This window comes from Esox lucius, chromosome 17 (assembly GCF_011004845.1).
Source record: "Esox lucius isolate fEsoLuc1 chromosome 17, fEsoLuc1.pri, whole genome shotgun sequence".
NCBI lineage: Eukaryota > Metazoa > Chordata > Actinopteri > Esociformes > Esocidae > Esox > Esox lucius.
In genome coordinates, this window is record NC_047585.1 from 42,962,579 (window position 1) to 42,988,052 (window position 25,474).

Here is a 25,474-nt window from a genome sequence, read left to right on the forward strand (position 1 = left end):
GTAGACATAGCAACAAGCTTTCTATCTCTTTTAACCCAACCACCCAAGTTGACTAAAAAACCTAAACAGGGTCATGACCACCACCCCGTGGTCATCTATAGTACTGCAAAGAAAAAGTGAAAGTAAAAACTAACTGTTATCATAGCAGAAAAGTGTCAGATAGTATGACAAAAAACACCACTCCAATTGCGGTTTGGCTAATGATAAATTAATTAAATGAATAATGAAAATGTATTGGACTCTTTCCATCAGAATCACTTAGTACATTGACACAAACTCAGAATTTTATTTGATGTAATATTGCTGCATTCAACATTTAGAGACAGAATACACAAAAGTTTACATACAGGTACATTGCTGCTACATTGCTGCTCGTAGCGAAGACCAAAACTATGAAAAGGCAATGAGAAATGTCATTGTTAATTCATAAATAGATATTTTTTTCAAAAACATGTCACTATAATTGGCACCCCTGAATTTAGTACTTTATGCACCTTTGACTCGTTTTAAAGTGTAAGGTGACGCTGATAAACAATGGATATGATTGTTCTTAACTTCTTTCTCGCCTCTCAGGTGAATACCTTGTTTTTTCTCGTTTTCACCACAGGAGGGCAGTCTACATACAGTGGGCTGTTAAGCATATATGATAATGGGACGTGATCAATGAGCATCTAATCCACATTGATTGACAGTTGATGTCCACGTTAACTGTATCTGTATAAGACTGTTTATCCGGGGGCCATTTGGGGAACTGTCTGGAGGTGTCTTATTGTGGTAACTAGGTTCTGTAGGACAGAGGGCCCATTAGCTGACATCCAAATCACCTGGGATTTTTGGTCATGATTGACCTCTACTGCCCTCTGCCCGCCAGAGGAGAATTTGGATCGAGGCAACTTGCTTGATCGATGATCTTTCCTACACGCTTCCTTGTCCTGGAGTCATGCAGGACCTGAAGAGAGGGCAGGCGTCCCTTTCTACAGACTATGCATTCCAGTTAACCCCATTTTGCCCTTTCTTTTGGGTGATACTATTTGACTTCCTAACTGTGATCGATTTTCACACTGGTGTAAAATAACACTCTGAAATGGTTAAAATTATGGTACAGTCATTTTAGTGTAGGAGCTGTGTGAAGGGGGGAAATTAAGCCTGTTTTTTTGGGATGGCACTGCATGTTGTGAAGTTGGTAACGGTCCAATCAAGTCTGTGTACCAAACAAATGTAGTTGTTTTCTTCACACCCAAACCATAAGGCTAAGCATTTCAAGGCCAAAGGAGGCTCAGGAAAATGCTGAAGTTTATTTTGTGGTGATTCAGATCTGAAGTGAAAGTTGGCTTTGAATGAATGTGGGAGTATGTATATTTAATAGGGAGCCCCCATCATACAGTATCTGATTGGACAGTCACCACAGCCTCTCCCCTGGATTTGGAGCAACCTTATAAATGTGAAATATATTTAATACTCAGCAGGCGCTCTAATCCAGAGCAATCAGAGTGGAGTGCCTCGGTCAAGTGCAATGATAAAGATTTGACCATGTTGCCTTGCATTTGAACTAGTGACCTTTTGGTTATTGGCCCAACGCTCTTGACCAATAGGCTATCTGCTCTCCTGTAGAATAGGTTAAACTAGGCTATATTTAGATTGACTCCCACCTAGGCTGGAGTGAGTAGGGCGTGCTATTATTAGGTCATCTCAGTCTAGCTGACTCACAAACTATGCAAACCATGGCAACTAGCGAATCTATGCTACGTATAGTGTATTACATAAACCCCCGCACTCTGGCATCTCCTTTACAAACTGTTTCAGAGAAGAACGAAGAAAATAATAATAGTTTTTACTAAACAACTTAGTTATTTCCCCACAAACCCCCAAAGTATATAAACACACTCTTAAATTCAAGTGAGGATTTAGGCATAATGGAACCCATTAAAATCTGACAATTAATATTTATTGATAAAATGTACGCAAACATAATATCAGCGCACTGAACTGAACGTAACATACAGATCTTAAACAAAATGAAAAATCTGTGGAAGCTAGGATTAACCCTGAGTCCAAGGTAAAGCTGGCCCTGAGGATCCTGACACAGCGAATATTCAGGGGATGCATGAACTGTTCTCCACTCTCAAAAAGATATGATCGGAATTAAATCTATTCAAACTGGAATATTAAATTGATTTTCTCCAAACCACATCAGCGGCACTGCGGGCGTAGGTGTCAGCACAGAGAAAGGTTGCAGTAGCCACTCTAGAAAATGGTAAAGGTGAAAAGTTTAGGGTAGCAGGCAAGGAGTCGGATTAAGATCTAATTACACTGAAAGGCTCTTTAGTGCATAGCTTGCACGGGGAAAGGTTCTCAACCTTTTTCCCTGTAGCACTGCATGTTTCAAAATATTAAAGCAAAAAAATTAGGGCTGAGGCTTTTGAACAATTTATTCCAAAATAAATCTCATCCATTCAGTTGGGAGGACATGCTGATACGAGAAGTAACCAGGGATTGGCAGTGAAAGTCAGTTGTTCATTCAAATGCTTTGTTTCACAGAACAAGAACAGAAATCCATTTACAAGACAAATATTTACCGGGTGGGATCAAACGGCATGTTAAGGCACTTTTTCATGTATTTTTTTTAAGTAGGATTTCTGAAAATAAAAATACAATATCCACATAATATAGCTGCTTGTGTCGAGAACGGAAACCCTTTGCGACAATTGTAAGTTACACTTCCAAAGAATGCCCATTGCTCTACCAGAAGACATATCACCTGGTTAAGAATGTCCATTGCTTACCAGAAGACAAACGGTTACCTGGTTAAGGTTAGCGGCCACCTGGTTAAGGCTAGCGGCCGTAGCATTCTAGACACAGTTCAACACACACAGCCACACAGCGAAGACAGTGGCGATATGGAACAGACAGCTGGTTATGAAAGGGACCTGTAATGGTACTGTGATGACAGGGGAGTTGAGGTATATCACCCCTGTACAGGAGGTAAGTACAGCGAAGACGTTCTCCTTCTGAGGGGATCCCCCTTCCCTTTTCTTTTCTTGGGATTCGGGTGGTTGGATGTGTGGTGCTCTGTCACCCAGCTCCTCTTCTCCACCCGTCCGTCCATCTGTTTGAAACACCCTCCAATCCAAACCAGCCTTACATGTGTTCAGGGTGGTTCTGCAAACAGCTAATGAACTCTTTGACAGGGTGTCCATGGAAACAGATCTCATTGACAGCGGTGAACAGGGGGAACCTGGAGGAAGGCCGGAAAGATGGAAGGGGAGGGAGAACGAGTGCATTTATGTTTTATTGTAAATGCAACATGTCTGGTACATGTGGCAAATCTGAATTTAAAAATCATGAGGTTGCAGGACTTTGTATTGTACTCAAGGTTTAAAAAGGCTTTCACAATCCATTTCCTAATGTCCTAATGGAAAATGTATCAACTCCTACACCAAGGTGATCACGGCTAACTAAGGTTATTGTTTACACTTTCGCAGCAAACCAGCTGAAATCAAGATCCTTCGGTACGCATCCATGTCCTTCTCTTTGGACACGATTAAGGTTTCAACAAGTACATCACCAAAGAGCAGTTGTCATGTCAACACACCTCCCAAGTCTCATCCGCCACCTGGCGGTAGGGAGGAATGACTGCAGTCAGTAATAATCCACAACACTGTAACTCACTTGTCCACCAGGCCCTTCTTCTTAAGAATGTTGCTGACTTCAGCGGCAGTCGCTGGACCCTGGAGCTTCTGACCATTCAACATCTCCTTCTCTAACTCCTCAATGGTCTGGTCAGGGAGGCACAGACACAGGGGTATTATCTTAAAGGGATATTATCTTAAAGGGATGTACTTGAATGAGAGCTAGAGACAGGTAGAAGGACAAACTTAAGAGAAGCAAGAGAGACAGATATAGAGAAGACAAAACAGAAACAGAGTGATGGGAGGAGGAGAGAACAGAGGTGGACGTGCAGGAGAAAAAAATACAGAGCGAGAAAATCTGTACTTTTCCGGTTTTGGCGAAGGCCTCAGCAATCTTGCGGTTCCGTCCACCGTAACAGGTGGTGATGAGGTCAGCGATGCCGCAGCTCTCCAGGAAGGTGGTGGAGGAGACCGGTCCATTGGCGCAGAATATTCTGGCAAAGGCGATCATCTCCATGAGCCCCAGTCTGATGACAGCCGCCTTGGTGTTGTCACCAAAGCCCAGGCCATCGCAGAACCCGGCGCCCACCGCCACCACGTTCTGGGGAACAGGAGAAACGCTGTTGGAAAAGTGGATCAGGATTTCACACCTGATGTCGGATAACGTCCCTCAGTAATCCTGTAGCATGAGAAGATTTATGTCAAAACTAATGTCTGCAACTCGGGAATGCTTCTGTGTTTTTATGTTGTAATTAAGGGACATTCTTTTTTTGTTAAAGATGCACCCTGGGATTTTTGGCCACTGGTTGTATAAGGAGTGCTGTCGAGCGAAATGGGTCCCCTGATAATTGTTTACTAAAGTCATTAGACGAATACATTAAATCATTTAAAAGTATAGTCTGTTATTCACAAATATCTTATTCAAAAACTAGAGAAGCCTTCTTCATCCTTTAATACCCTACAGGTTTGGCTTTGTGGAAGGAAAGTCAAATAAACATATGGCATATAATACATTACATGCCTTGATGTAATGTATTAAACATAGTAGTTCATATAGTATTACGTGTGGTATTAAACATAGTATTTCATTTAGTATTACGTGTGGTATTAAACATAGTATTTCATATAGTATTACCTGTGGAATTAAACATAGTAGTTCATATAGTATTACGTGTGGTATTACACGTAGTAGTTCATATAGTATAACGTGTGGAATTAAACATAGTAGTTCATATAGTATTACGTGTGGTATTACACGTAGTAGTTCATATAGTATTACGTGTGGTATTACACATAGTATTTCATATAGTATTACATAGAATGTTACATACAACAATGATATTACTGTAAAAACTTTTTATGGTAACTGAATCTATGAACGCATCCTCAGAGCATCCTTCTTGACAATGAGAAGTCAAACATTGTAATAAATATAATATATTAAATGTTAAAGTAAAAACATATTAAAATATCTTAAATTGTATTTAGAATTGTTTATTAATGGAAATTTCCCAATCTGCTCTTTCCAAAACCAGATAGAAATTCAAATGTATTAATGGGAGTGTGATTTATTTTTGAAACAGTGCCTTTTTGGCACCCCAGAAGAATGGCACATCCTCTTAATGGCTCATATCCCCAATTATTTTTGTGAAATCCAAAGTTGACCAACGGACATTTGTTAAATAGACCAAATTTGGGCAAAGGACTGAAGGGGCCACAACTATTAAAATCGCTGAGAAATGTCAATGTCACATTAAGTTTGAGTCAAAACAGCCCGCTTGACCTTACCGGTGCTGAAGACTCACCTTGAGAGCCCCACAGATCTCCACGACATCAGCCTCCTCCACCACGGTCACCCTGAAGTTGGTGGTCTGCATCAGTTCCTTCAGGATGACGCCCCATTCCTGGTTCTTACACCCTGGGGGAAAAAAACAAAAACAAACAACGCCCCATTCCTGGTTCTTACACCCTGGGTGAAAAAAACAAAAACAAACAACGCCCATTCCTGGTTCTTACACCCTGGGTGAAAAAAACAAACATACAAACGACGCCCCATTCCTGGTTCTTACACCCTGGGTGAAAAAAACAAACATACAAATGACGCCCCATTCCTGGTTCTTACACCCTGGGTGAAAAAAACAAAAACAAACAACGCCCCATTCCTGGTTCTTACACCCGGGGAGAAAAAAACAAACATACAAATGACTGCCCATAAAATGAGCATGCTACCGTGGTGTAACAGTACTGGCCTGAGTAATCAACTGCCAACACACACAAACACAACTTACCAATGGTGGTTTCGCAGAACTTCTCCTCTGCAACCTCATTGGCTATGTTAGCTCCCATCAGCACCGTCATGGTGATGCCAAGCTTCTCTCGGATGACGTCGGAGATTAGCTTCAAGCCCTCCGGACCCTCATCCACACCCTGAAACCATGGACACAACACATCCACACAGGAACATCTGTTACTGCCACCCCCCTCATGCACAGCCTGTAACCATGGATACACCACATCCCCATGGATACATCTGTTGCTATCTTCACCTCTAAGCAACAGTCAGAAGCTGCTGTATTAAATTCTGGTAAATGCAATCAGAAGTTTGCCCTTAATAAATTCACTGTCACTGTGGTCACTTTAATGCGTATGTTCTTTCCCCAGCAGGTCCTGAAATGAAAACCACCTTGATGAGGGACATGCCCACAGCATCCTTCTTGATGTGCTCTTTGATGGCGTCACAGATTCTGTGAATGAACTGGTGTGGAATAACAAAGATCAGGATGTCTGCGCCCTTCACAGCCTCTGTCACATCGGGGACCGCCACCTATATGATGTAAAGAGGTGACAGCAATGAGATGTGTGGCAGGACTTAAAAGGTTGGGGATCGGTTAGAAACATGGCAATGTTAAACCAAGGATGTGACACATACACTACACTGTTGTGATAGGGAAAACGTAAATGTTTTAGCAGCACTGGTGTTTCTGGTTTACTTTGAAAAGCATGGGTGCATATTATTCAGCTCCATATTCAGATATGTTGTGCTTTATTTGATAAGAAAGGTATATTCGGTTTTTTTCTGAAAGAGCAGTGGATCTCATTTGAACCAGGCAGCGGTTCAGAGGATTTTGGAACCGTGAAATGAATGAGTCTTACAGTGTGTCCCTGGCAGTTACTTACGATGTTGGGGGGCAGCTTGTGTCCGGGCAGGTACTTAACGTTCTCGTGGTCTGTGTTAATGATATCGGTGAGTTTACGGCCGTTCACTGTTTCCTCAAAAACCCACATATTCACTGTGGTGGCGAAAGCGTCAAGCTTCCCTGCGTTGGCACCCACAATCTTAGCAATGGCTGAGCCCCTGTAGATGTCATTACATATGTTTATTTCAAACAGTATAATGGTTTCACTTTACAATTTTTGATCCAGATACAATTACTTGTATTAACTTATTTGCCTTGTTCAGTTAGTCAAGCTTGTCTCTCTATTTGGTTACTGTCGATCAGTTAAGCTTCCTTGCAACAAATATTCTGCAACAAGTGCTAAAGAGATCGTAGATTAAGCAAGGGATTCTAAATGTTAAGTCGGTAAATATTAACATAGCTCATTCTTTGCCTTCACTTTACTATGGCCCCCACGCCTGAACAGAACATTGACCGGGCAGCACCTGAATGTGAGGCAATAGTGATATTTTAAACATCAAAAAAGTCGACATTGACTAAACAACATTCCCTCCATTGTTCAGTCAATATTGACTAAACAACATTCCCCCCTTTGTTCCAGTAGCTTCCACAACAGAACATCACACAACCTCTTAGAAAACAATTAGCCAAAACATTCCCAAGGAAGTAGCCTGCATCAAAGGGATGTTTGTTGTCACAGCAGCATAAATCTCAGACAAACTGCTACGACCACCATTCAAACTCATCACCTTGTGTTTAAGCTGATTAGCACTTTCTAGGTGGCGAGGTATGATGTATCACCTGAAAGGCTCGTGGTTCAGGTGCGTGAGGGGGTAAACCAGGTTTCAACAATAATTGTGAGGGACCAGAAGTCCACGCAAAAATGGTAAAGCCTAACATCGATATCCGCCGTGCGTGAGGCGGTCCAGCCCAGATCATGCAATACACTACATTATATATAATTACTAAATCATTATTTTTGCACAATTCCATAAGTAATCCATTATAACACCACAGCTATTACTAGTGGTGCTAATATCACCATTATTACTAATAACACTATTACTAAGGCAAGCTTGCAAACTGCAGTGGTCGCTGCACTGTTTTTGACAACAGTGTGTCCTTTTCACAGCAATCTTTCCCTGATGAGATCACATCACGCTAAATAAACATCACTGATCACAGTCCTGTCCACTTCACAGGCACAACCTGACCCACACCCGAGTACTCAGACTCAAAGGTTGACAGTGTTACTGATACGAACTAAAATTACAGTCTTAAGAAAGGCATTTGAAATACGCTGACATGCAAAAACAGCTGCGTTGTCTTGTACAGTAGGCTACAGTCCGTTTATGTTATATGCATCAGTTCACTCTAGACGTCATGTTATACAGTTTTAAAATAAACCAATATAAAAAAGTTGCCTACCAGTTGCCAGACCCAATGATGCATACTTTCTTTGGTGCCATGATGTACAGTACAGTAGCCCACTACCCGCTGTCTGTAACACTTTCTGAAGAGCTGGGCTCGTGAACGCATCTCTGAACCACCGGACAACTATATTTATACCTGGTACTGGGATCACTATGGCCACGCCCTCTCGTATTCATTGGTTCTTGTGATGAGAACCAAACAAGTTCCAAGAAGACCATTTCAAAATACGTTTTTTAGATTACAGGGTCGCGGGTCTGGGCCCGTGGTTGACGCGCGTCACCCGGCTACCCTGTCCTTTAACCAAACCCGATATTAAGAAAAGGGAGACTATGATCAAGAATGCCAATTTCTGAAACAAGAACAAATCAAATATGCATTGTTGTAGTGTGGTAACTCATGCCTCCTGTCACCAGCAGAAACTATCCATAACGTCTCACAAGAGCAGCTGACCTGAAAAAACACCACGTCCTATAAACACAATATGCACACCTATGGTTGCATGACTAGATCTATACTGGAAAGGACAGAGGAAGCACTCTTAGACCAGAGACCCTAAAGCTCCCGCTAGCCAGGGAAGTCCACAAGGTCTGGAGACCTATGAGCTTCTCTGCTTAAACCAGTAAAAATAAACATCTCCAGCTGGGATGGTGTGAATGAGATGCCCACAATGCCTTTGCAACTGTCAATCTGTTGTCAAAAGACCGAGTTTCTTGCCCTGTCAGAGACAGAAATCACAACTGAAATCCAACTCCAACTGAAGACACTCCTGAGGATACAGGTTAAGAGACTGTTCAAGTGCTGGCAAAGGTACATCTCTCCAAAGTGGAGACTCCAAAGTGGAGACTCCGCAGTTCCATATGACATCTTTGGGGTTTTGTCACTTCACTTAACGTTGTTGTAATCTGCTATCCACTAGGTGCTCTTGGAGACTTCCTCGGTGAACGTGACACTTTGAGGAACACATTTACTCAAGGTCCCATCAGCCCTTTGCGGGTTCTCTTCATCAGCTGATCCCTAAACAGTGACTGCATTCTCTGACTCCAACCGCTCCCCACATCAAGAAAACAAAACTACAACTTTGACATCAAAAGCTACAGCTGTCTCTTTCTAAAAAAAACTGGAGTGTGACGTCTCGGACCAGCCTGGACCAGTTAAAACAGGTCACTCAACCCGAGAATGATCTCCCATGTCAGAGGCTCTTCTCACTGGCTAACTCACTCTTCTAGAATCTCATCCTCCTAGATCCATCCACAACCTTTGTTAACACCATAGTGTTGCTAGCAAATATTAAGCCGGTTCCTTAATTCAGCCAGTTCCTGCTCTACATTTCAGAATGCGGCCTTACCTCACAGGACGCGACACAGGTAATCTGGTCCCTTGTCATCCCACCTCTGGACTGCAGCAACTGTTAAATTATGAATTTACAACTAAGGAGTCATCATTGGAGATCTCCTTTATTATAGCAGAGGGTTGAAACATACAGGGAAAAAAATAGGTTTGGTCCATGGAAGGAAAATACAATTTAAGTCAGAAGATTTAAACCAGTACTCAGTATCATCTTTTACAGTCTTGGGAGTAATGAGGACAATCACAACATGTATTGAAAATACAATTCAATAAAGGTAATAATCACAATTTAAAATGAATGGCACTTTAATTCAAGACTACTAAACGGATAAACTGAGCCCAATCATCAAGCTTCCAACATCCTTAACATTACAAGTTTCAAAGGAAACACTGCCAGCTTTCTATCATACTAATCCCACCCACTAGTTTTTCTTAAATATGTAAAATCTAGCAGTGACCACAGCTCGTCGTTCATCCTCAAGTGTGGATGGCTTTCACTCACTAAAAATAGCCTATGACAAGGATATTACATTCACCAGGATTTTTCTTTTTTGAAAGCTCCATCAAATAGTATCAAAACATTGGGATTACTTGAAGGGGAGCGTGTCAGTCAAACTATCTGAGCATTAGACAATGAGTCAAAAAAGAAAAAAAGAAAACGTGAAAATTGTTTTTTTTCTCTCTACGTCGATTGTCAGACTATGCTGCTCAGTATTTACAAAACTAGATAGACTTGAGGTACTTACTACTAAACACTAATTCCATATTCAGTACGTCTAACTAACGTGTTAATATAATTAATACTTTCCAAAAATAAAATAAAATGAGCTCCACAAAAAAGTTCAAAATTAAAAATGCCCCATTAATGATTACATAAACCAATATGCTAAATCTTCACAACATGTACAGTCTGGTTTGCTGTTATCCAACTGAAGTGTTCAAAGGAGCTTAATGAAGCACAAAGGAGACAAACTAAATTTGAGGTACACAATATTCTACAGTTAGAATTCTGGACGAGAGCCACTCAAAAATAACCTTGGAGGAAAAAAAAAATTAAAAAAAAATATAGATGACAATTGAATATTCACTTAAACCCATCAAAACCTATCAAGACCAGAATCGTAGTGTTCACCATAATAAGTTAGGATTCAGAGTGGAATTTGAAAGGCCAAATGCTCCTATTACAGCCAAATGCAATGACCTGAGTTGACATCACCATCTAAAAAAATAAATACAATATTAGTTATTAGGAAGGAGTATCAATACTTAGTTGGGGGTCATTTTAAACTCATTTTGGCCTAAAAATCAAAGACCAGTGATCTGTGCGAGAGGTCAGCACAGAAAGGGAATGCATTGAGGTAAGACGTAGACCTTAAAAAAAAAGAAAAAAAAAACATTGGCTGCTGAGTGGCGGTAAAAAAAGAAAAAAGATATCCTATAGTTACCACCAGCAGGAAAACAGTGTATCCAAGATATTTATCTATGTATTTTTGTTGTTGTAAAAGTCAGGGGCCTTTAAGGTATATTCATGTCCCACACTGGTCATCCTTATGCCTAGAACCACAAGCCATTCCCTTCTTCCTCTGTTGGCCTGTGTCTGTTAAAGACACCGTCTTGTCTAGGTGTTTCGGATTCCCAGGGCCTGTTCCAGCTCCTGTCTCCTCTGCTGCACCTGAAACGCATTCAAACACACAGAGATTACAGCTAAAGTGGACCAAGAGATGGTCCAATGTCATCATACCAAGGGGTCCAATGTCATCATACCAAGGGGTCCAATGTCATCATACCAAGGGGTCCAATGTCATCATACAAAGGGGTCCAATGTCATCATACAAAGGGGTCCAATGTCATCATACAAAGGGGTCCAATGTCATCATACCAAATCCAAGGACAGGTATTAGCACAGCGCCAACAGTAGGCAGAAGTTACCTTGGAGTAGAAGTAACGGCACACAGCTTCCTGGGCCCACGGTTGGAAATAGAACTCGGCTCTCCTCTCCTCTTCTGGGTTAGCGACCACATCGGTCATAGTCTGCCAATCACACGACACAACAGACCATTAGACACGTCATTGACCAGGCCAACTCGTCAACACAGTCTCTCAGATTTAAGGACGCGTCTTTACACAAACATTTATTTTGCTTTTTATTAATCCTCTTCTCTGATGCATCCGTTGCTGTGGCAGATCTCTGGCCATTCACTCTGATTGTGTAAATGTCGTTGGACAAAAGCGTTGGCTGAAACGTAAACGTAAAGCCGCTGATTTAAAGTGACTGAGCAGAAACAATAAGCATCGGCAGAAACATCTGTATTTGTTATTCAAAACAATTTTCAGTCGGTGTTAACTTATGCCAGATATCGCTGGCAGAAATCTCTGGAATCGTCTCTCAGGACACAAATCTCCATCTCACTCAGAAGAGTTCCTCTTGCATACAGAGCACCACCAGGCAGTAGGAAGCCAGCTATCCAAGCAAAAGGCTGCATTCATAGTTCAGGGAAAAGTAGCCGTGAACCTTGGACGGGATTCAGCTTGATTTACCCCACGGTGTCATTGCCATTGACAGTGCAGCCAGGTTGGTCCTTTTCCAAGAACCAGCTGAACAAACACTGCCAGTGGAACATATGTCCATGGAAGCCAGTGAGAGCTAATTGCTAACAAAGCTGAGGAGACGTTAAAACCTTCCAGCCACACAAACCAAATTAACTTTAATGGTTTGATCCCAAAAAATAAAAAGTGACGCATCTCTTCATGCATTAAGGACAATTTTTCTTCACAGATCATTAAACTTTTTTGCAGTAATTTGAGACAGGGCATTCATATAGAAATGTATTCAATAGAATTGACACTGCTCCCAATTACATTGGTATTACTTCACCATGACAGTAATACATTAGTAGCATCAGGCAGCAGTGGATTGTTTTCCATGTCTGAGGTTACTTCAAGGGTCTTGACCTTTCACCTACTGATTGTTAGAGAGTAAACAAGCAAATTCACCCGGATGTTAATTGAACACAGGCTGTGATTGAAATTTCACAGATTCTCTAACTGCAAAGCCACTAGTAAGTCAGTGAAAGCCTATACAGTAAATGTCAGAAGATATGGTCCTTGTCTGTACACTGAAGTCCCTTCAAACGCAGTTGCTGTCGTTTTACAAAGGCATCCCACTATTAAATTATGCCCCAGAGAGAAGTATTTCCCCGGAGGTCCCTGAGTGCAGCCAGAATGTTTTCTCCCCTAATGAACATGGCGATGGAGGTAATCTAAAGCGGTGTGTTCAGCTTGACATCCGTGTACATTTCACAAGGCAATCAAATCACAATTATTTGATTAAGCCCTTCTCACAGCAGTATTTACTAGTCATTTATCAGACACGCTTGTCCAGAATTAGTGTGTTTATCTTAAAGTAGTTAGGTGAAACAACATAAAAATCATAAAATACACAACAAGTGTACTCCCTCACTGCTTCACTCCTACAGAACTGTGATCCAAATAAAGCACAAGTGTTGTGTTTTTACCTTATAGGGTCCCTGCACTGTGACAGGAGCACTGCGTTTCTCCTGTGTGTTTTTACCTTGAGGTCCCTGCACTGAGACTGAAGCCAGTCGTTGATGAATCCTTGTGGGTCTCTGGCAAAGCTGAGCATGAACTCTCTCTGGGTCTTTAGCTGGTTGATGGTTTCAATAGTCTCATGAATCTGGAACAACCAACACGAATGGCATTAAAACATAGGGATGACAGTTTAACACACTTTTTTGAGGGGAAGCTGGTCCCTGTTCTCCAGGATACCAGATCTAATATTTTAGAAAGTGACTGCCGATTCAACTCTGCATCTGTAGGCTGTGAACAAACATTTTAGAAATTGATTTGCATTTTAATGAGTGAAATAAGTATTCGACCCCTCTGCAAAACATGACTTAGCACTTGGTGGCAAAACCCTTGTTGGCAATCAGAGGTCAGACATTTCTTGTAGTTGGCCACCAGGTTTGCACACATCTCAGGAGGGATTTTGTCCCACTCCTCTTTGCAAGTCTTCTCCAAGTAATTATGGGTTTGAGACTGACATTTAGCAACTCGAACCTTTAGCTCCCTCAACAGATTTTCTGTGGGATTAAGGTCTGGAGACTGGCTAGGCCACTCCAGGACCTTAATGTGCTTCTTCTTGAGCCACTCCTTTGTGGCTGTGTGTTTTGGGTCATTGTCATGCTGGAATACCCATCCACGACCCATTTTCAATGTCCTGGCTGAAGGAAGGAGGTTCTAAACCAAGATTTAACAGTACATGGCCCCGTCCATCGTCCCTTTGATGAGGTGAATTTGTCCTGTCCCCTTAGCATTAAAACACCCCCAAAGCATAATGTTTGCACCTCCATGTTTGACGGTGGGGAGGGTGTTCTTGGGGTCATAGGCAGCATTCCTCCTCCTCCAGGAGATTGACTGTTTGCGTTTCTTCCATTTGCGAATAATCGTACCAACTGTTGTCACCTTCTCACCAAGCTGCTTGGCAATGGTCTTGTAGCCCATTCCAGCCTTGCGTAGGTCTACAATCTTGAGTTTGATTAAATCTGATTGATTGCTTCTGTGGACAGGTGTCCTTTATACAGGTAACAAGCTGAGATTAGGAGCATTCCCTTTAAGAGTGTGCTCCTAAACTCGCTCGTTACCTGTATAAAAAGACACCTGGGAGCCAGAAATCTCTCTGATTGAGAGGGGATCAAATACTTATTTCACTAATTAAAATGCAAATCAATAACATTTTTGAAATGCGTTTTTCTGGATTTATTTGTTGTTATTCTGTCTCACACTGTTCAAATAAACCTACCATTAAAATTATAGATTGATCTTTTCTTTGTCAGTGGGCAAATGTACAAAATCAGCAGGGGATCAAATAATTGTTTCCCCTCACTGTACGAACTCTGCTCAACATGTACAGAACAGACCAGTGGGTCAAATTTAATTAAGTTACATCAAAGCTGAATCACTGCCTTCTAAATCACATAATCATCATAGCACACCACAAAACAGAACCAAGTAACCAAGTGTGGGCAGATGCTGTTAAACTGCACCGTAGCCTGTCGGTGGTATTGAGCCTAGTGAACGTCTGTCACGCTTCAGCCACGAGAAAAGACAGAGTGTTATTTTTTTGCCCTGCATTAACGTTATGCCAGGCTTTAGTTACGTTTAGCAAAAAATTATAATCAGTTGCATCAGCCCCAATGTTTGAATTTATTTTTGTATGCATTCTATTTGCATGACTGTCACATGTATAATTGACTGTTTGTGTTTAGAACCGTTCCAGACATACTTCTTATTGTCATAAGGTCAATGGGACGCCTTTCATTTATGGCCGAGAATGTGTGTGACACAGAACAAAGACCACCAAGGACGTGCTCTCGGTCAGTGAGAGTTGGCCCGTGAGACTACAAAGAGATCCCAAGACATTACAGGGTTCCAACTCCTAACTCTACAAACAAACCTTTGACATTCAGAAGTACTGAGGACAGCGCTAGCTTGCTAGGAAACACAAACGTATGTACAACCATCAAGATGTGGAGCGGCAATTGAGCACCTTCGAAAATATATTTTTTAGCTGAACATAACCGTTTCCTCAATAACCTAACCTTTATCAATAAACGTAACCCTAACCTGATTCTAACACCAAAATTAGAAGTACCGTTGTTGCATGGGTTCCTGGCCTAAACCGAACGCCTCAGAATGAGAACCGTTCTAACTTCCCGACTTGGCAGAACTTTCCTCGTTTTACTGCCATAGTGTGGCGAAGATGGTGAAACCGAACACACACACACACACTTTCTGAGTTAACATAGAAGGGCCAAAGTATAGACTTGATGCCCGAATACCTTGTTGTCCAGGCCAGCGATCTCCTGCTGGCTGGCAGTGGACAGGAGGAAGGAGTTCATTTGGGTCTTCAGGGTGTCGTCCACCTCCACATCAATGTCGTAGCAGGCCGTCTTCTTCTGGTCGTTGGGGTCCACACTGGGAGGGCATGGACAAAGGCTCTTAACTACATTTAAAACCTTCATTTGGCTCTGCTGTGAAACCCTGCCGCGACCGAGCACAGTGTAGAGACGCTGCCAGAGGTCCGGGGTACCTGATGACATGGTTGATGATGATGGGTTCTGGAGGCATCAGGAGAGCATGGAGACGCTGGGGGATCTCAGAGAACTTCATCCGCTGGGTCTCAAAGATCTAGAACACAACACATTTACCTACTAAGTTTCACACGGTTGAATTTTGGACGGATTTTGCGCAAATCTATTTTGTCAAACGTTCTGACAAAGTAGTACCAGGACCAGGTCTGGTAATCACCTCTTATGAACACACAGGCGTTGGAAACGATGTATAAAAGCGGTACGTTTACGTTGCCGCACATAACCTCACAATAACCCGACTTCAGCATTAGTCACAAGGACTACAGCCTGACCCATCGGCCAGACGCGTCCTGAACGCTCACCTGCTGAAGATACTTGTCACAGTTGATGAACTCTCTCTCGTGGGGGTCCTGGAGCTTGTGGGTCTTGACATACTGCCACAGGGCCTGGATGATGACCGGCCTGGTCTGGGTGTGGATCCCCAACATCCGAGCCAGGCGAGGGTCCAGCTTAAACTGAGGGGGCTGGACAAGAACAACAGTCACCGTCACCAGACATTTAGCATAACGTTTCCACGACCCGTCCGTGATGTCCAATCGCGTGTGTCAGGGGTGCTACGGCGACAGTTAGGTTCCTGCTTAACAATGCATTTGAGAAGAGTCGTTCCAGCCCAGACATCCTGGTTTTTATTCACCTGGTAGTCCAGCATGAGCAGGACAGTGCAACGGACGCCCACATCGCCCGGTCGCTTCACCTGGAAGCCATCAGTCTCCTGAGTGGTCGCGGTCCTGTGCCACTGCAGACATACAGAACAATGACAGGAAATGACTAGGGCTGACGCCACTTAGTTAACCACGGGCCAAGGTCACGTTGTAAATACATGTGGCTTTTCCCCCACGGTGACCGAAACTCCCGTCTTACTTGGGCCAGTCTCAAGACAATATTACATGTACAACTAACACTGACCTCTGTCATCATGAGAATGGTGGTATTAGAACGGAAACAATCCAGTTCAGCGTAATTACATACTGTAGGGGTCATACCGACATGCTAGGTATGAAACTGGAATTACACCATGTAACAAAATAACCTGCAATTTTTTATTTTTTTTAGATTCTCAGTTGGACGGATTAGCTTCGCATAGGAGAAATGTTAACTAAGAGGATGAAAATGTTGCGTTTTTGGGTGCATGTGGACAATTTCTGAGATCTTGAATGTAGTTTTATATATTTGTTTGGTATAAACTTCTTGAAATAGTTTAATTTACCAAACAGTTTCTTACCTCAACCAAGTGATTGTCCGGACCGTACAGATCTTTGTCCAGCTCGATGACCAGAGATTTGAAGAAGGACGAGAACTTTCTCTTCTGCTTGGTGGCTTCGTACTTGGAAACAGCAGTCTGAGAAAGAAAACAATCAGGCATTTCTGCAACACACAAAAAAAAAAAAAAAAAAACTCACAAGTACTGTTCAGCCTTACGTCTTCAAGCAGGCGCCCTTCAACACGGAGCTCCCAAGATGCAACAGTGCCTTCTCCATCCTCTGCATCAGGCTTGGCGGGGTTGAAGGTGTTGGATATGAAGATGCGAAGCTTTCGCTTTTGCTGTACATGACAAAGACCAATTGCGTGTGAGTTTCCTTGACGAAAACAAGCAACGTGTGAAGACCGGGCTAGTTCAGCCGGACCCTTTCCTAGACAACAATTAGAGCTGCGAGCTTATCAGGAAACAGCGTAGCCAGCAGGCCCGGTTCTGGTTGTTCTTCACCATCCTCTTCCTTTAACTGCTTAACTACAATAGCAGCCTGTACAATATAAACACACGGCAGAGTTTGAAACCTGGTAAAGACTACACCCTTTCAACCAGGCGTCTGCCTTGCTGAATCACATTTTCTGTCGCATTTCTCCATCCACTCCAGCTGACTGTCTCATCGCCAGAGAACTTTGAAGCACCAATAAAAAAAGAAATTGATTGGACGATATAATTTGCCGATATTCATGGACAGTGACGTGAAAAGGTAGAACCCCTAAAAACGATGCATTTGGATATATTGATATGCAGTCTTCGCTCCAACACAACTGACAGAAAGCGGACCTAAAAAGACATTAGACTTTCCAATCATTTATTCATCAAAAATCTGTTTCATAGTTCAGAAACAAAATCTGTACCCCCCTAGCTTCAATAGCTGGTGTTACAGTCTTGGGATGAAATAACTACATGCAGTTGTGTCTTATAACTGGATGTCAGTTTCTCACATCTACTGGGAGAAATATTCACCCATTCTTTTTCACAGGGCTTAGACTTGTGCATTCCATAACCATTTCTTCTTTTTGAGCCACTGTATTGTAGCTTTGCTTGTGTGTTTTGGATTATTGTTCTGTTAGAAGATTTTTAAAGGTCACCTTTTTGACAGATGGCAACACATACTCTTCAATAATTCTCAGGTACAAATACAGAACTCACGGTTGACTCAATGAAGGCAGGTTGGCCAGGCCGAGGCAGCCCCAAACCAGAATGCAACCACCTCCATGCCTTATGGGTGATAAGAAGAGCCCCTGTTCAAAAGAGGAGTTTGGTTTTGTTTGTTCAATCTCAGAGCAAGTGACTAATGCACTTGGACATTGATTGTGGCAACTAGAGGCCAGCGGATCCCAAGATATAAACCTCGGAGTTCTTAGAGATTTCAACAAGTATCTTTTGGTCAGCTCTTGGACTGTATTTGGTGGGATGAGCAGATCTAGATCGCAGGGGGGGCTGGACGCACTAACTTTCCAGCATAATGAAATTGCATAAAGGGTTTCAAACTATATTTTATGGTGTGTGATTTGTTATACTGGGTTTGCTTTATCAATGTACATGGTTGGAATTTAGCTCAAATATCCATGTGTCCAGACATTAAAAAGAAAGGGGATGTACTCACCTTTTCACATGACTAACCCAATCAGCTATTTTAATTCCTTTTTGTGCGCATCTGATGACACTTTTAAAGTTATTATCTATATAATAAAAACAACGCTATCACAGAAATTCTTTCGGCAATTGTACCACATACAGTGCCTGGATATAAATGTCATTAATACGCTATTAAGACTTAAATCATCAAAACTATAATGGAGAATAAATAAAAATAACAAAATGTAAAAACTACAAATAAACAACATTATCCACCATTTTAAAGCAATTCTAACAACCGTTGAACAATATTTAGATGTATCCTTAGTGCTTATGCATTTCCTCTCTATAAAAACATCATTATTACTTGTTCATGCTCTCATTAGCATACTAAATGGAGCTTTGACTGAGCTTTGTTGATGTGCCACAGAGCTGCATTCAACAAAGTGGCCACTGTTTTATCACAGGACGGCTAACAGTCAATATCACTAGTTCCCACAGGTGTAAGACATTTTTTAATTGTTGTGGCACAGAATAATGCCACCGTCGACCTGCGACCCTCGTTGCTTGCCTAATGGACGAGCCGGCCCTGGCAGTCAGAACGTGCTCCAACAAATCAATTTGCATTGCTAATAGCCTCTTGTTACGGGGTGAATATTTGGAATTCTGTGCCTCATCCTTCTGAAGCCGTTGCCATCAGACACCCAGGCTGCCGGTTTACCTTGATGGGTCTCTTGAGGGCCTCTTGGATGTCTAGACGTTTCCTCATGATGGTTTGGTCCAGCTTCCGCTCGAAGGCCAGCAGATCCATGTAGGCCTGAGACTCTGGCACCAGCTCTCTGATTCGCTGAGGTAGAATCTTATCCGCCATCTTCTTTTTCTTAGTACTGTAATAAAAGTAACAAAACAGGCAGATTAAGACACCAAAAGGCCCGTTTACGCTACACACAAACAGCTTTATTTCAACATGAATACGGTAAACCCCTGAATTAGGACAAAGAACCGAGGCATTTTCTTAAATTGCAGTCATTTTGCTGACCCCCTTTTCAAAAACGATGTATATACAGTAATTGCGTACATTCAGTGCATAAAGTTCTCGATGTGACGTGGCTTACTTCTGAAACACATCCAGTCACGCCTAAAATAGCCTGATCATAGTCAGTGAGATCTTACTGCTGGTTACGCTGCTGCTGGACCTGCTGGATCTGCTGAGGGGCGGGCCTCTTGCGGGAGGGATCCATGACACCAGGCATCCCGGGACGAGCCACGGGGCTGGAGCCATAGCCTGGGGGCCCCATGGACGGACCTTGGGGGGTCATACGGCTGGATGGGGGCATCCCACCGGGTCTCTAGATGAGGGACAGCAGAGACAAAGAGACTAAATCCCCATTGACAGTGTAGTAATGATAATGGACCCACAGTCAGCGTCGCTGGGTCCCAGAAAAGCGCCATTTAAGTTCAGTGTATTATTATATATTATTCTTCATACAAAACCAGCCATGATTGTATCCAGCTCGCTAACAATAACAGAAAATCAAGCTAGATGGTCATGAAGCGTAGAACATTCCCCCAACAATGGACAGAGGACACATTTTGACGGCAAAGAAACACAAGCAATTTTCACTGTGGCCCTCCGACCTCGCTGTAGAATAGCCGCGGCTGTTGGTAATATGTGTTTTACACCCCTGGGTGAGAGACTGGAGGAGAGGAAAATATGGATTGTGTTTGATTGGAGGAGAGATAAGAAAAGAAAAAAAATCAGTAACAGGTAAAGACAAAATAATTGAGGAGAAGAAAGGAAGAAAGAAGGAGGAAGCAGGAGAAGGAAATGGAAGAGGACAAAAGAGAAGAAAGATGAAACTATATAAATTATGATAAAGGAGATAACAGGAGGAGTCAGGGGATGTTTCAATTAATGGTTGAAATTTAAGGGAGAAAATGTTTTCCTATTAAGAAAGGTGACGAGAAAACCAGAACATCTGACACAGTGTACAACTACGATCAGACCTCAACCCAAACCGAAGACCGCCGGTCAGCACAGCCCAAACCGAAGACCGCCGGTCAGCACAGCCCAAACCGAAGACCGCCGGTCAGCACAGCCCAAACCGAAGACCGCACTGACCAAACGTATATTAAAAGCCTTAATGAAACAAAGGAATAAGTCAAAGACCAAAGACATTACGGCAAACCTTTTCCAGAGAAAAGTAGTATAACGGCTAGTGAAACCTTCACGTTATCTAAGTCAAGGATGTGGCTAGGTGTACTTAATAGTGGAGGGAAATGTCCATACGTTGTCCCGGCTGCTCAGGACCCACTCTGTTACAGCTAAGGTTCCACCAATACGGCCAGGTTTCTCGCCGATTCTCCGAATAGACGTTGTAGTGGCGTGAATGAAATAGAATAAACAGGGCATCACTATGAACAATAAATATGACTTAAAAACAGGAAACCTACATGGGGTAAAATAGTGATCAACAGTAAGGGCATAAAATATGGACAGGAACCAGCTATTATTTGACAGATATCTCAACTGAATTGAGCGATCATTCAAGGACAATCTATCACGTCATCAGCGCAAGACAACAAAACAAGGATGGAAATTGATTTGAAATGCTCTACATATTGACTCAAGGCCACCTTGTTTTACAGCTGAATTAAACAAAATTTGTCCTAATCATCTTGAAATAAAATGCAATGTGTCACAAATGTTTAAATAAAACCAAATATATACACATTCACTACCCAGTGAAAACATATTTCAGGTAGTAAGTAGCTACAGAGAAAATAAACATAGGCCTACTTTAAGTTCTACCAAAAAGGAGCCACAAGCTCTATTTTGTAGCCGAACAAGAACAAAAAAAACCAGTGCAAAACCCAATCACTCACCAATCCATGTGCGAGGAACTCAAACAGGCGACTTCGTGTTTCCGAATGCATGAGTGTTAATAGAGGCTGGGAGTGCTAACAGACAGAAGACATGGATCACGAGCCCACCTCCACAGAACAGATCAGCAAGGCTCCAGCTAGAAACACACCCCTCTTTCTCTCTTTCAGTCTCCTCTGCAGCCCTGGAGGACGGGCTGCCGAGCTGATGCACTCTGCCCTCTTCTGCAATATACACCTGCACTGCAAGCTGCAGCCGGTAGGTCTGCCTGGCTATGACCGACCGACAGACCGCGATTGGGCGCAGTTCATTAGTATATGCAGCATTTTTATATACATTTTGCAACAGAAACTGAAATATTCATTTATCTTATTGAACGGGTCCAGTTTCCGGTTGATCCCTGCTTGGTATCTAATCACCGGAACCGACCGCACAGTCGGCCTTCCTCACCTTCTCAAAGACACACACAAAAGCCCACAACCCGGCTCCTATGTATTCCTTAGTTTTCACCCACAGTAAGGAATGTGGGTTGGTTTTCTTCACCAAGGGATTTATGTGAGTCAAAAAGATAAAAACAAATTTGAAACAGTCATGTTAATTAACACAAAGTGATAGCTAGAAATAACTAACTGAAATAACGGATTCCTGAAAAGCTTGCCTCAAATGTGTTAGAAATCAGCCGGTTTCGTATAGTGGTTGTAATAATTATCGCATACCCGTTTGTCAAGGGAGAGAGCAATTCCATTATTTAATGCAGCATTAGATAGTCTTGTTCATGAGGTTATGGACCTGGTCTTCCTTACACAACCTCAATCTCATCTCACTAAATCTCTTCTCACTGTAGTGTTGGTTACAAGCTGATATATACATTGAAGGGTGTGTCTACCTAGCAAAGATCAGGTTTCTAAGACAGTAACCCCCATGCAAAATGGTCAATGTGAACATTCTTGGGGTTATCACAGCGCAACCTACAGAGAAATAATCTAAACAGAGAGGTTTCTGTTGTTCTCATTACCTAGGCACATCCACTTCCAATGAAACCTACATTCATATTGTAAATGTTAATGCTCAGATTCCACAAATGCTTTGACCGTATGGCCAAAATGTCAGCCGATAGGGCTCAAATGCTAGCCAAGACCAAATGTCTTAACATATTTGTAAACCTCTCACCCACCCCAAAACATAGGCCTTTGTTGTTACAAGGAAGAAAAATTAATGTTTGTGTATTGTCTGGGAAACAATTTTTTTTCCCACACAACATTTGTAAATGAAGTCACTGGTGTGTGTATGAATGGAATAAAGAATTGAATAACCTTGGACTGAATTGTTCTGCACTCAATTCACTTTCAATTTCTGTGCAGCCTTGGTTTTCTACTCAAAGGAATGTTGACTGTTTCTAACGCATACAGAATTTGTGACAGGGTTGCTTGTAAAGATGTGGCAGATGGGATGGCAAGCTTTTGTGTTCCAGGCAGTCAAGGACACGAGTAGATAGAGAACATCCTTTCACCGAATATTTTTTTATTTTTCAACATCTAGAGGGGGGATGGGGTTGTGATTCTGTATGAGCATGTTCTCCTTTAAATTAAATCTACTGGAGAGTCATTGTTATATAGTTGTGAAGCAATGCAACAACCTATTCAACTAAACTGTTCTGGCTAACATGTTCTGTGTTCTTGATTCAGAAGCAGCATGCATTTTATGATTGTCACAGTCGAGTAGCAGGTGGTTCTCCCAATAACACTGAATATTAAAAAAATACATTAAATCCACATTTTGTACTAGACAAAGGGTTGCCTAATTTTTAGCTGCTGAACAATTAAGCAGACAACTTGCCTTTGCTAACATCTTTGCAAGAACTAAACATTTTCAAACAACATGAACGTGCGTATAACATCTGAGTGCAAAAAATTATAATATTCAAATTACAAAAAGCTATTGGAACACATTTTGGATTATTGTCAGATTTTGCGAACCTCCAACAACAAATATTTACAGGATATATTATTCATCACAATTGAGAACAAAGAATTGCGAAGAATATGTAACCCTCCGTAACTGTTAATAACTAAGTCTTAATAACTAGACTCATACTGACCTTAACACATCTATAGCAAACATAATAAGTATGTAACTACTTAGTTTTTAAAGCTCTTAGAATATTGAAGCCCTAATCCCATCTGCAACTGGATAGCTCCACGTTATTCGTTGAAAGTATCTCCTGTGTGTACAGCGAGTCAGGTACCCGAAGGGTAGTAGAACCCCAGGTTGAGAACCGCTGATCCATGTTTAACTAACCTCCATCCTTCTCAGAACAATCACAGGACTCGACACTTTGTTTAGTCACCCCCAACAAATCATATTAACAAACGCTAGTTAGACTTTATTGAATCGAACACAATTGATTAAATATGACAAATGACTCAAACTAGGTTGACTTCATTAGACATCTAATGTTAACGTTAGCTAAAGAGAGGCCAACAGACAATACACTTTATCATTCAATCATCCGCGGATGCTAAATGCTATAGTTAGCAAGCAAACTAGCGCCAAACTAATAACGTTAGAAAAATATCTAACTCATCGTTAGTTAACAGTATTTGCGTGTTATTTACTGTAACTACTGTACTGTACATTTGGGGATATATTGATAGTTCATAACTAGCTGGCGGTTATAAACAATATACTGTAATTGTAAAGCTCTGTGTACCCGTAGTTTGCTACTATACTGTATGTAACAAGCTAGCTAGTTATGCAACTAACTAACTAGCGGTTATGCAGAAAAAGCATAACACTGAGAATAATAGGTACATTAGTGAGTACACAACCAACGAAAGACAACCAGTGAAAACAGACAGTCTTTATATAGGCCCAAGTCCGTAACTAACGTTAGCTAGCTAGTTGCTGCTAGCTTTTAACTAACATTTGCTACCGCTTTGACAAATGCTTTGTTCTACAGTCTAGCTAGATGAGGTTAGCCATAAAGGCTAGGGGTAGTTTACCGGGTATCCAGGCCCAGGCATCGGGGAGCGATAGAGGTGGTTCTGTGCGCCTGATGAGGGTCCCATCCTTCCTCCGGGAGTCCCAGGTCCCATGCCTGGGCCTCCACCTTGCACCGGAGGTCCAGGTCCCATTCCTCCGCCGCCACTACCTCCAGTTGGAGCTGATTGAAAACTACCTCTAGCCGCCATCTCCTCTGCGTCCGCCACTGGATAATGGAAAGGAGTTACCGCGAGAAGAGGAGAGCTGATGTAGCAGAGAATCTTTGTTACAACAGCGAACTCTGCTGTTACATTTTCATACATACAGATTTTGTGAGATTAATTTACACTCACCTAAAGGATTATTAGGAACACCTGTTCAATTTCTCATAAATGCAATTATCTAATCAACCAATCACATGGCAGTTGCTTCAATGCATTTAGGGGTGTGGTCCTGGTCAAGACAATCTCCTGAACTCCAAACTGAATGTCAGAATGGGAAAGAAAGGTGATTTAAGCAATTTTGAGCATGGCATGGTTGTTAGTGCCAGACAGGCTGGTCTGAGTATTTCACAATCTGCTCAGTTACTGGGATTTTCACGCACAACCATTTCTAGGATTTACAAAGAATGGTGTGAAAAGGGAAAAACATCCAGTATGCGGCAGTCCTGTGGGCGAAAATGCCTTGTTGATGCTAGAGGTCAGAGGAGAATGGGCCGACTGATTCAAGCTGATAGAAAAGCAACTTTGACTGAAATAACCACTTGTTACAACCGAGGTATGCAGCAAAGCATTTGTGAAGCCACAACACGCACAACCTTGAGGCGGATGGGCTACAACAGCAGAAGACCCCACTGGGTACCACTCATCTCCACTACAAATAGGAAAAAGAGGCTACAAGTTGCACAAGCTCACCAAAATTGGACAGTTGAAGACTGGAAAAATGTTGCCTGGTCTGATGTGTCTCGATTTCTGTTGAGACATTCAGATGGTAGAGTCAGAATTTGGCGTAAACAGAATGAG

The 25,474-nt window shown here is 42.1% G+C and overlaps 2 protein-coding genes across 2 annotated transcripts; both read right to left on the reverse strand.

Annotated features, from left to right (window-relative positions):
• Positions 1 to 1,923: 1,923 nt before the first annotated feature.
• Positions 1,924 to 8,352, reverse strand: LOC105016698 (glycerol-3-phosphate dehydrogenase [NAD(+)], cytoplasmic). The gene is made up of 8 exons (XM_013138039.3): positions 8,234 to 8,352; positions 6,807 to 6,984; positions 6,313 to 6,453; positions 5,918 to 6,056; positions 5,435 to 5,547; positions 3,994 to 4,230; positions 3,670 to 3,776; positions 1,924 to 3,235 (listed from the first exon to the last, which is right to left on the reverse strand). Exons 1-8 carry the CDS (start codon positions 8,272 to 8,274, stop codon positions 3,139 to 3,141), a joined length of 1,053 nt encoding a protein of 350 aa, XP_012993493.1. The 5' UTR covers positions 8,275 to 8,352; the 3' UTR covers positions 1,924 to 3,138.
• Positions 8,353 to 9,674: 1,322 nt separating this feature from the next.
• On the reverse strand, positions 9,675 to 24,702 carry smarcd1 (SWI/SNF related, matrix associated, actin dependent regulator of chromatin, subfamily d, member 1). The gene is made up of 12 exons (XM_010880714.4): positions 24,473 to 24,702; positions 19,760 to 19,935; positions 19,308 to 19,473; positions 17,176 to 17,298; positions 16,979 to 17,095; positions 16,391 to 16,492; positions 16,059 to 16,220; positions 15,696 to 15,793; positions 15,445 to 15,580; positions 13,158 to 13,280; positions 11,516 to 11,617; positions 9,675 to 11,258 (listed from the first exon to the last, which is right to left on the reverse strand). Exons 1-12 carry the CDS (start codon positions 24,659 to 24,661, stop codon positions 11,205 to 11,207), a joined length of 1,548 nt encoding a protein of 515 aa, XP_010879016.1. The 5' UTR covers positions 24,662 to 24,702; the 3' UTR covers positions 9,675 to 11,204.
• Between the last annotated feature and the right edge of the window lie 772 nt (positions 24,703 to 25,474).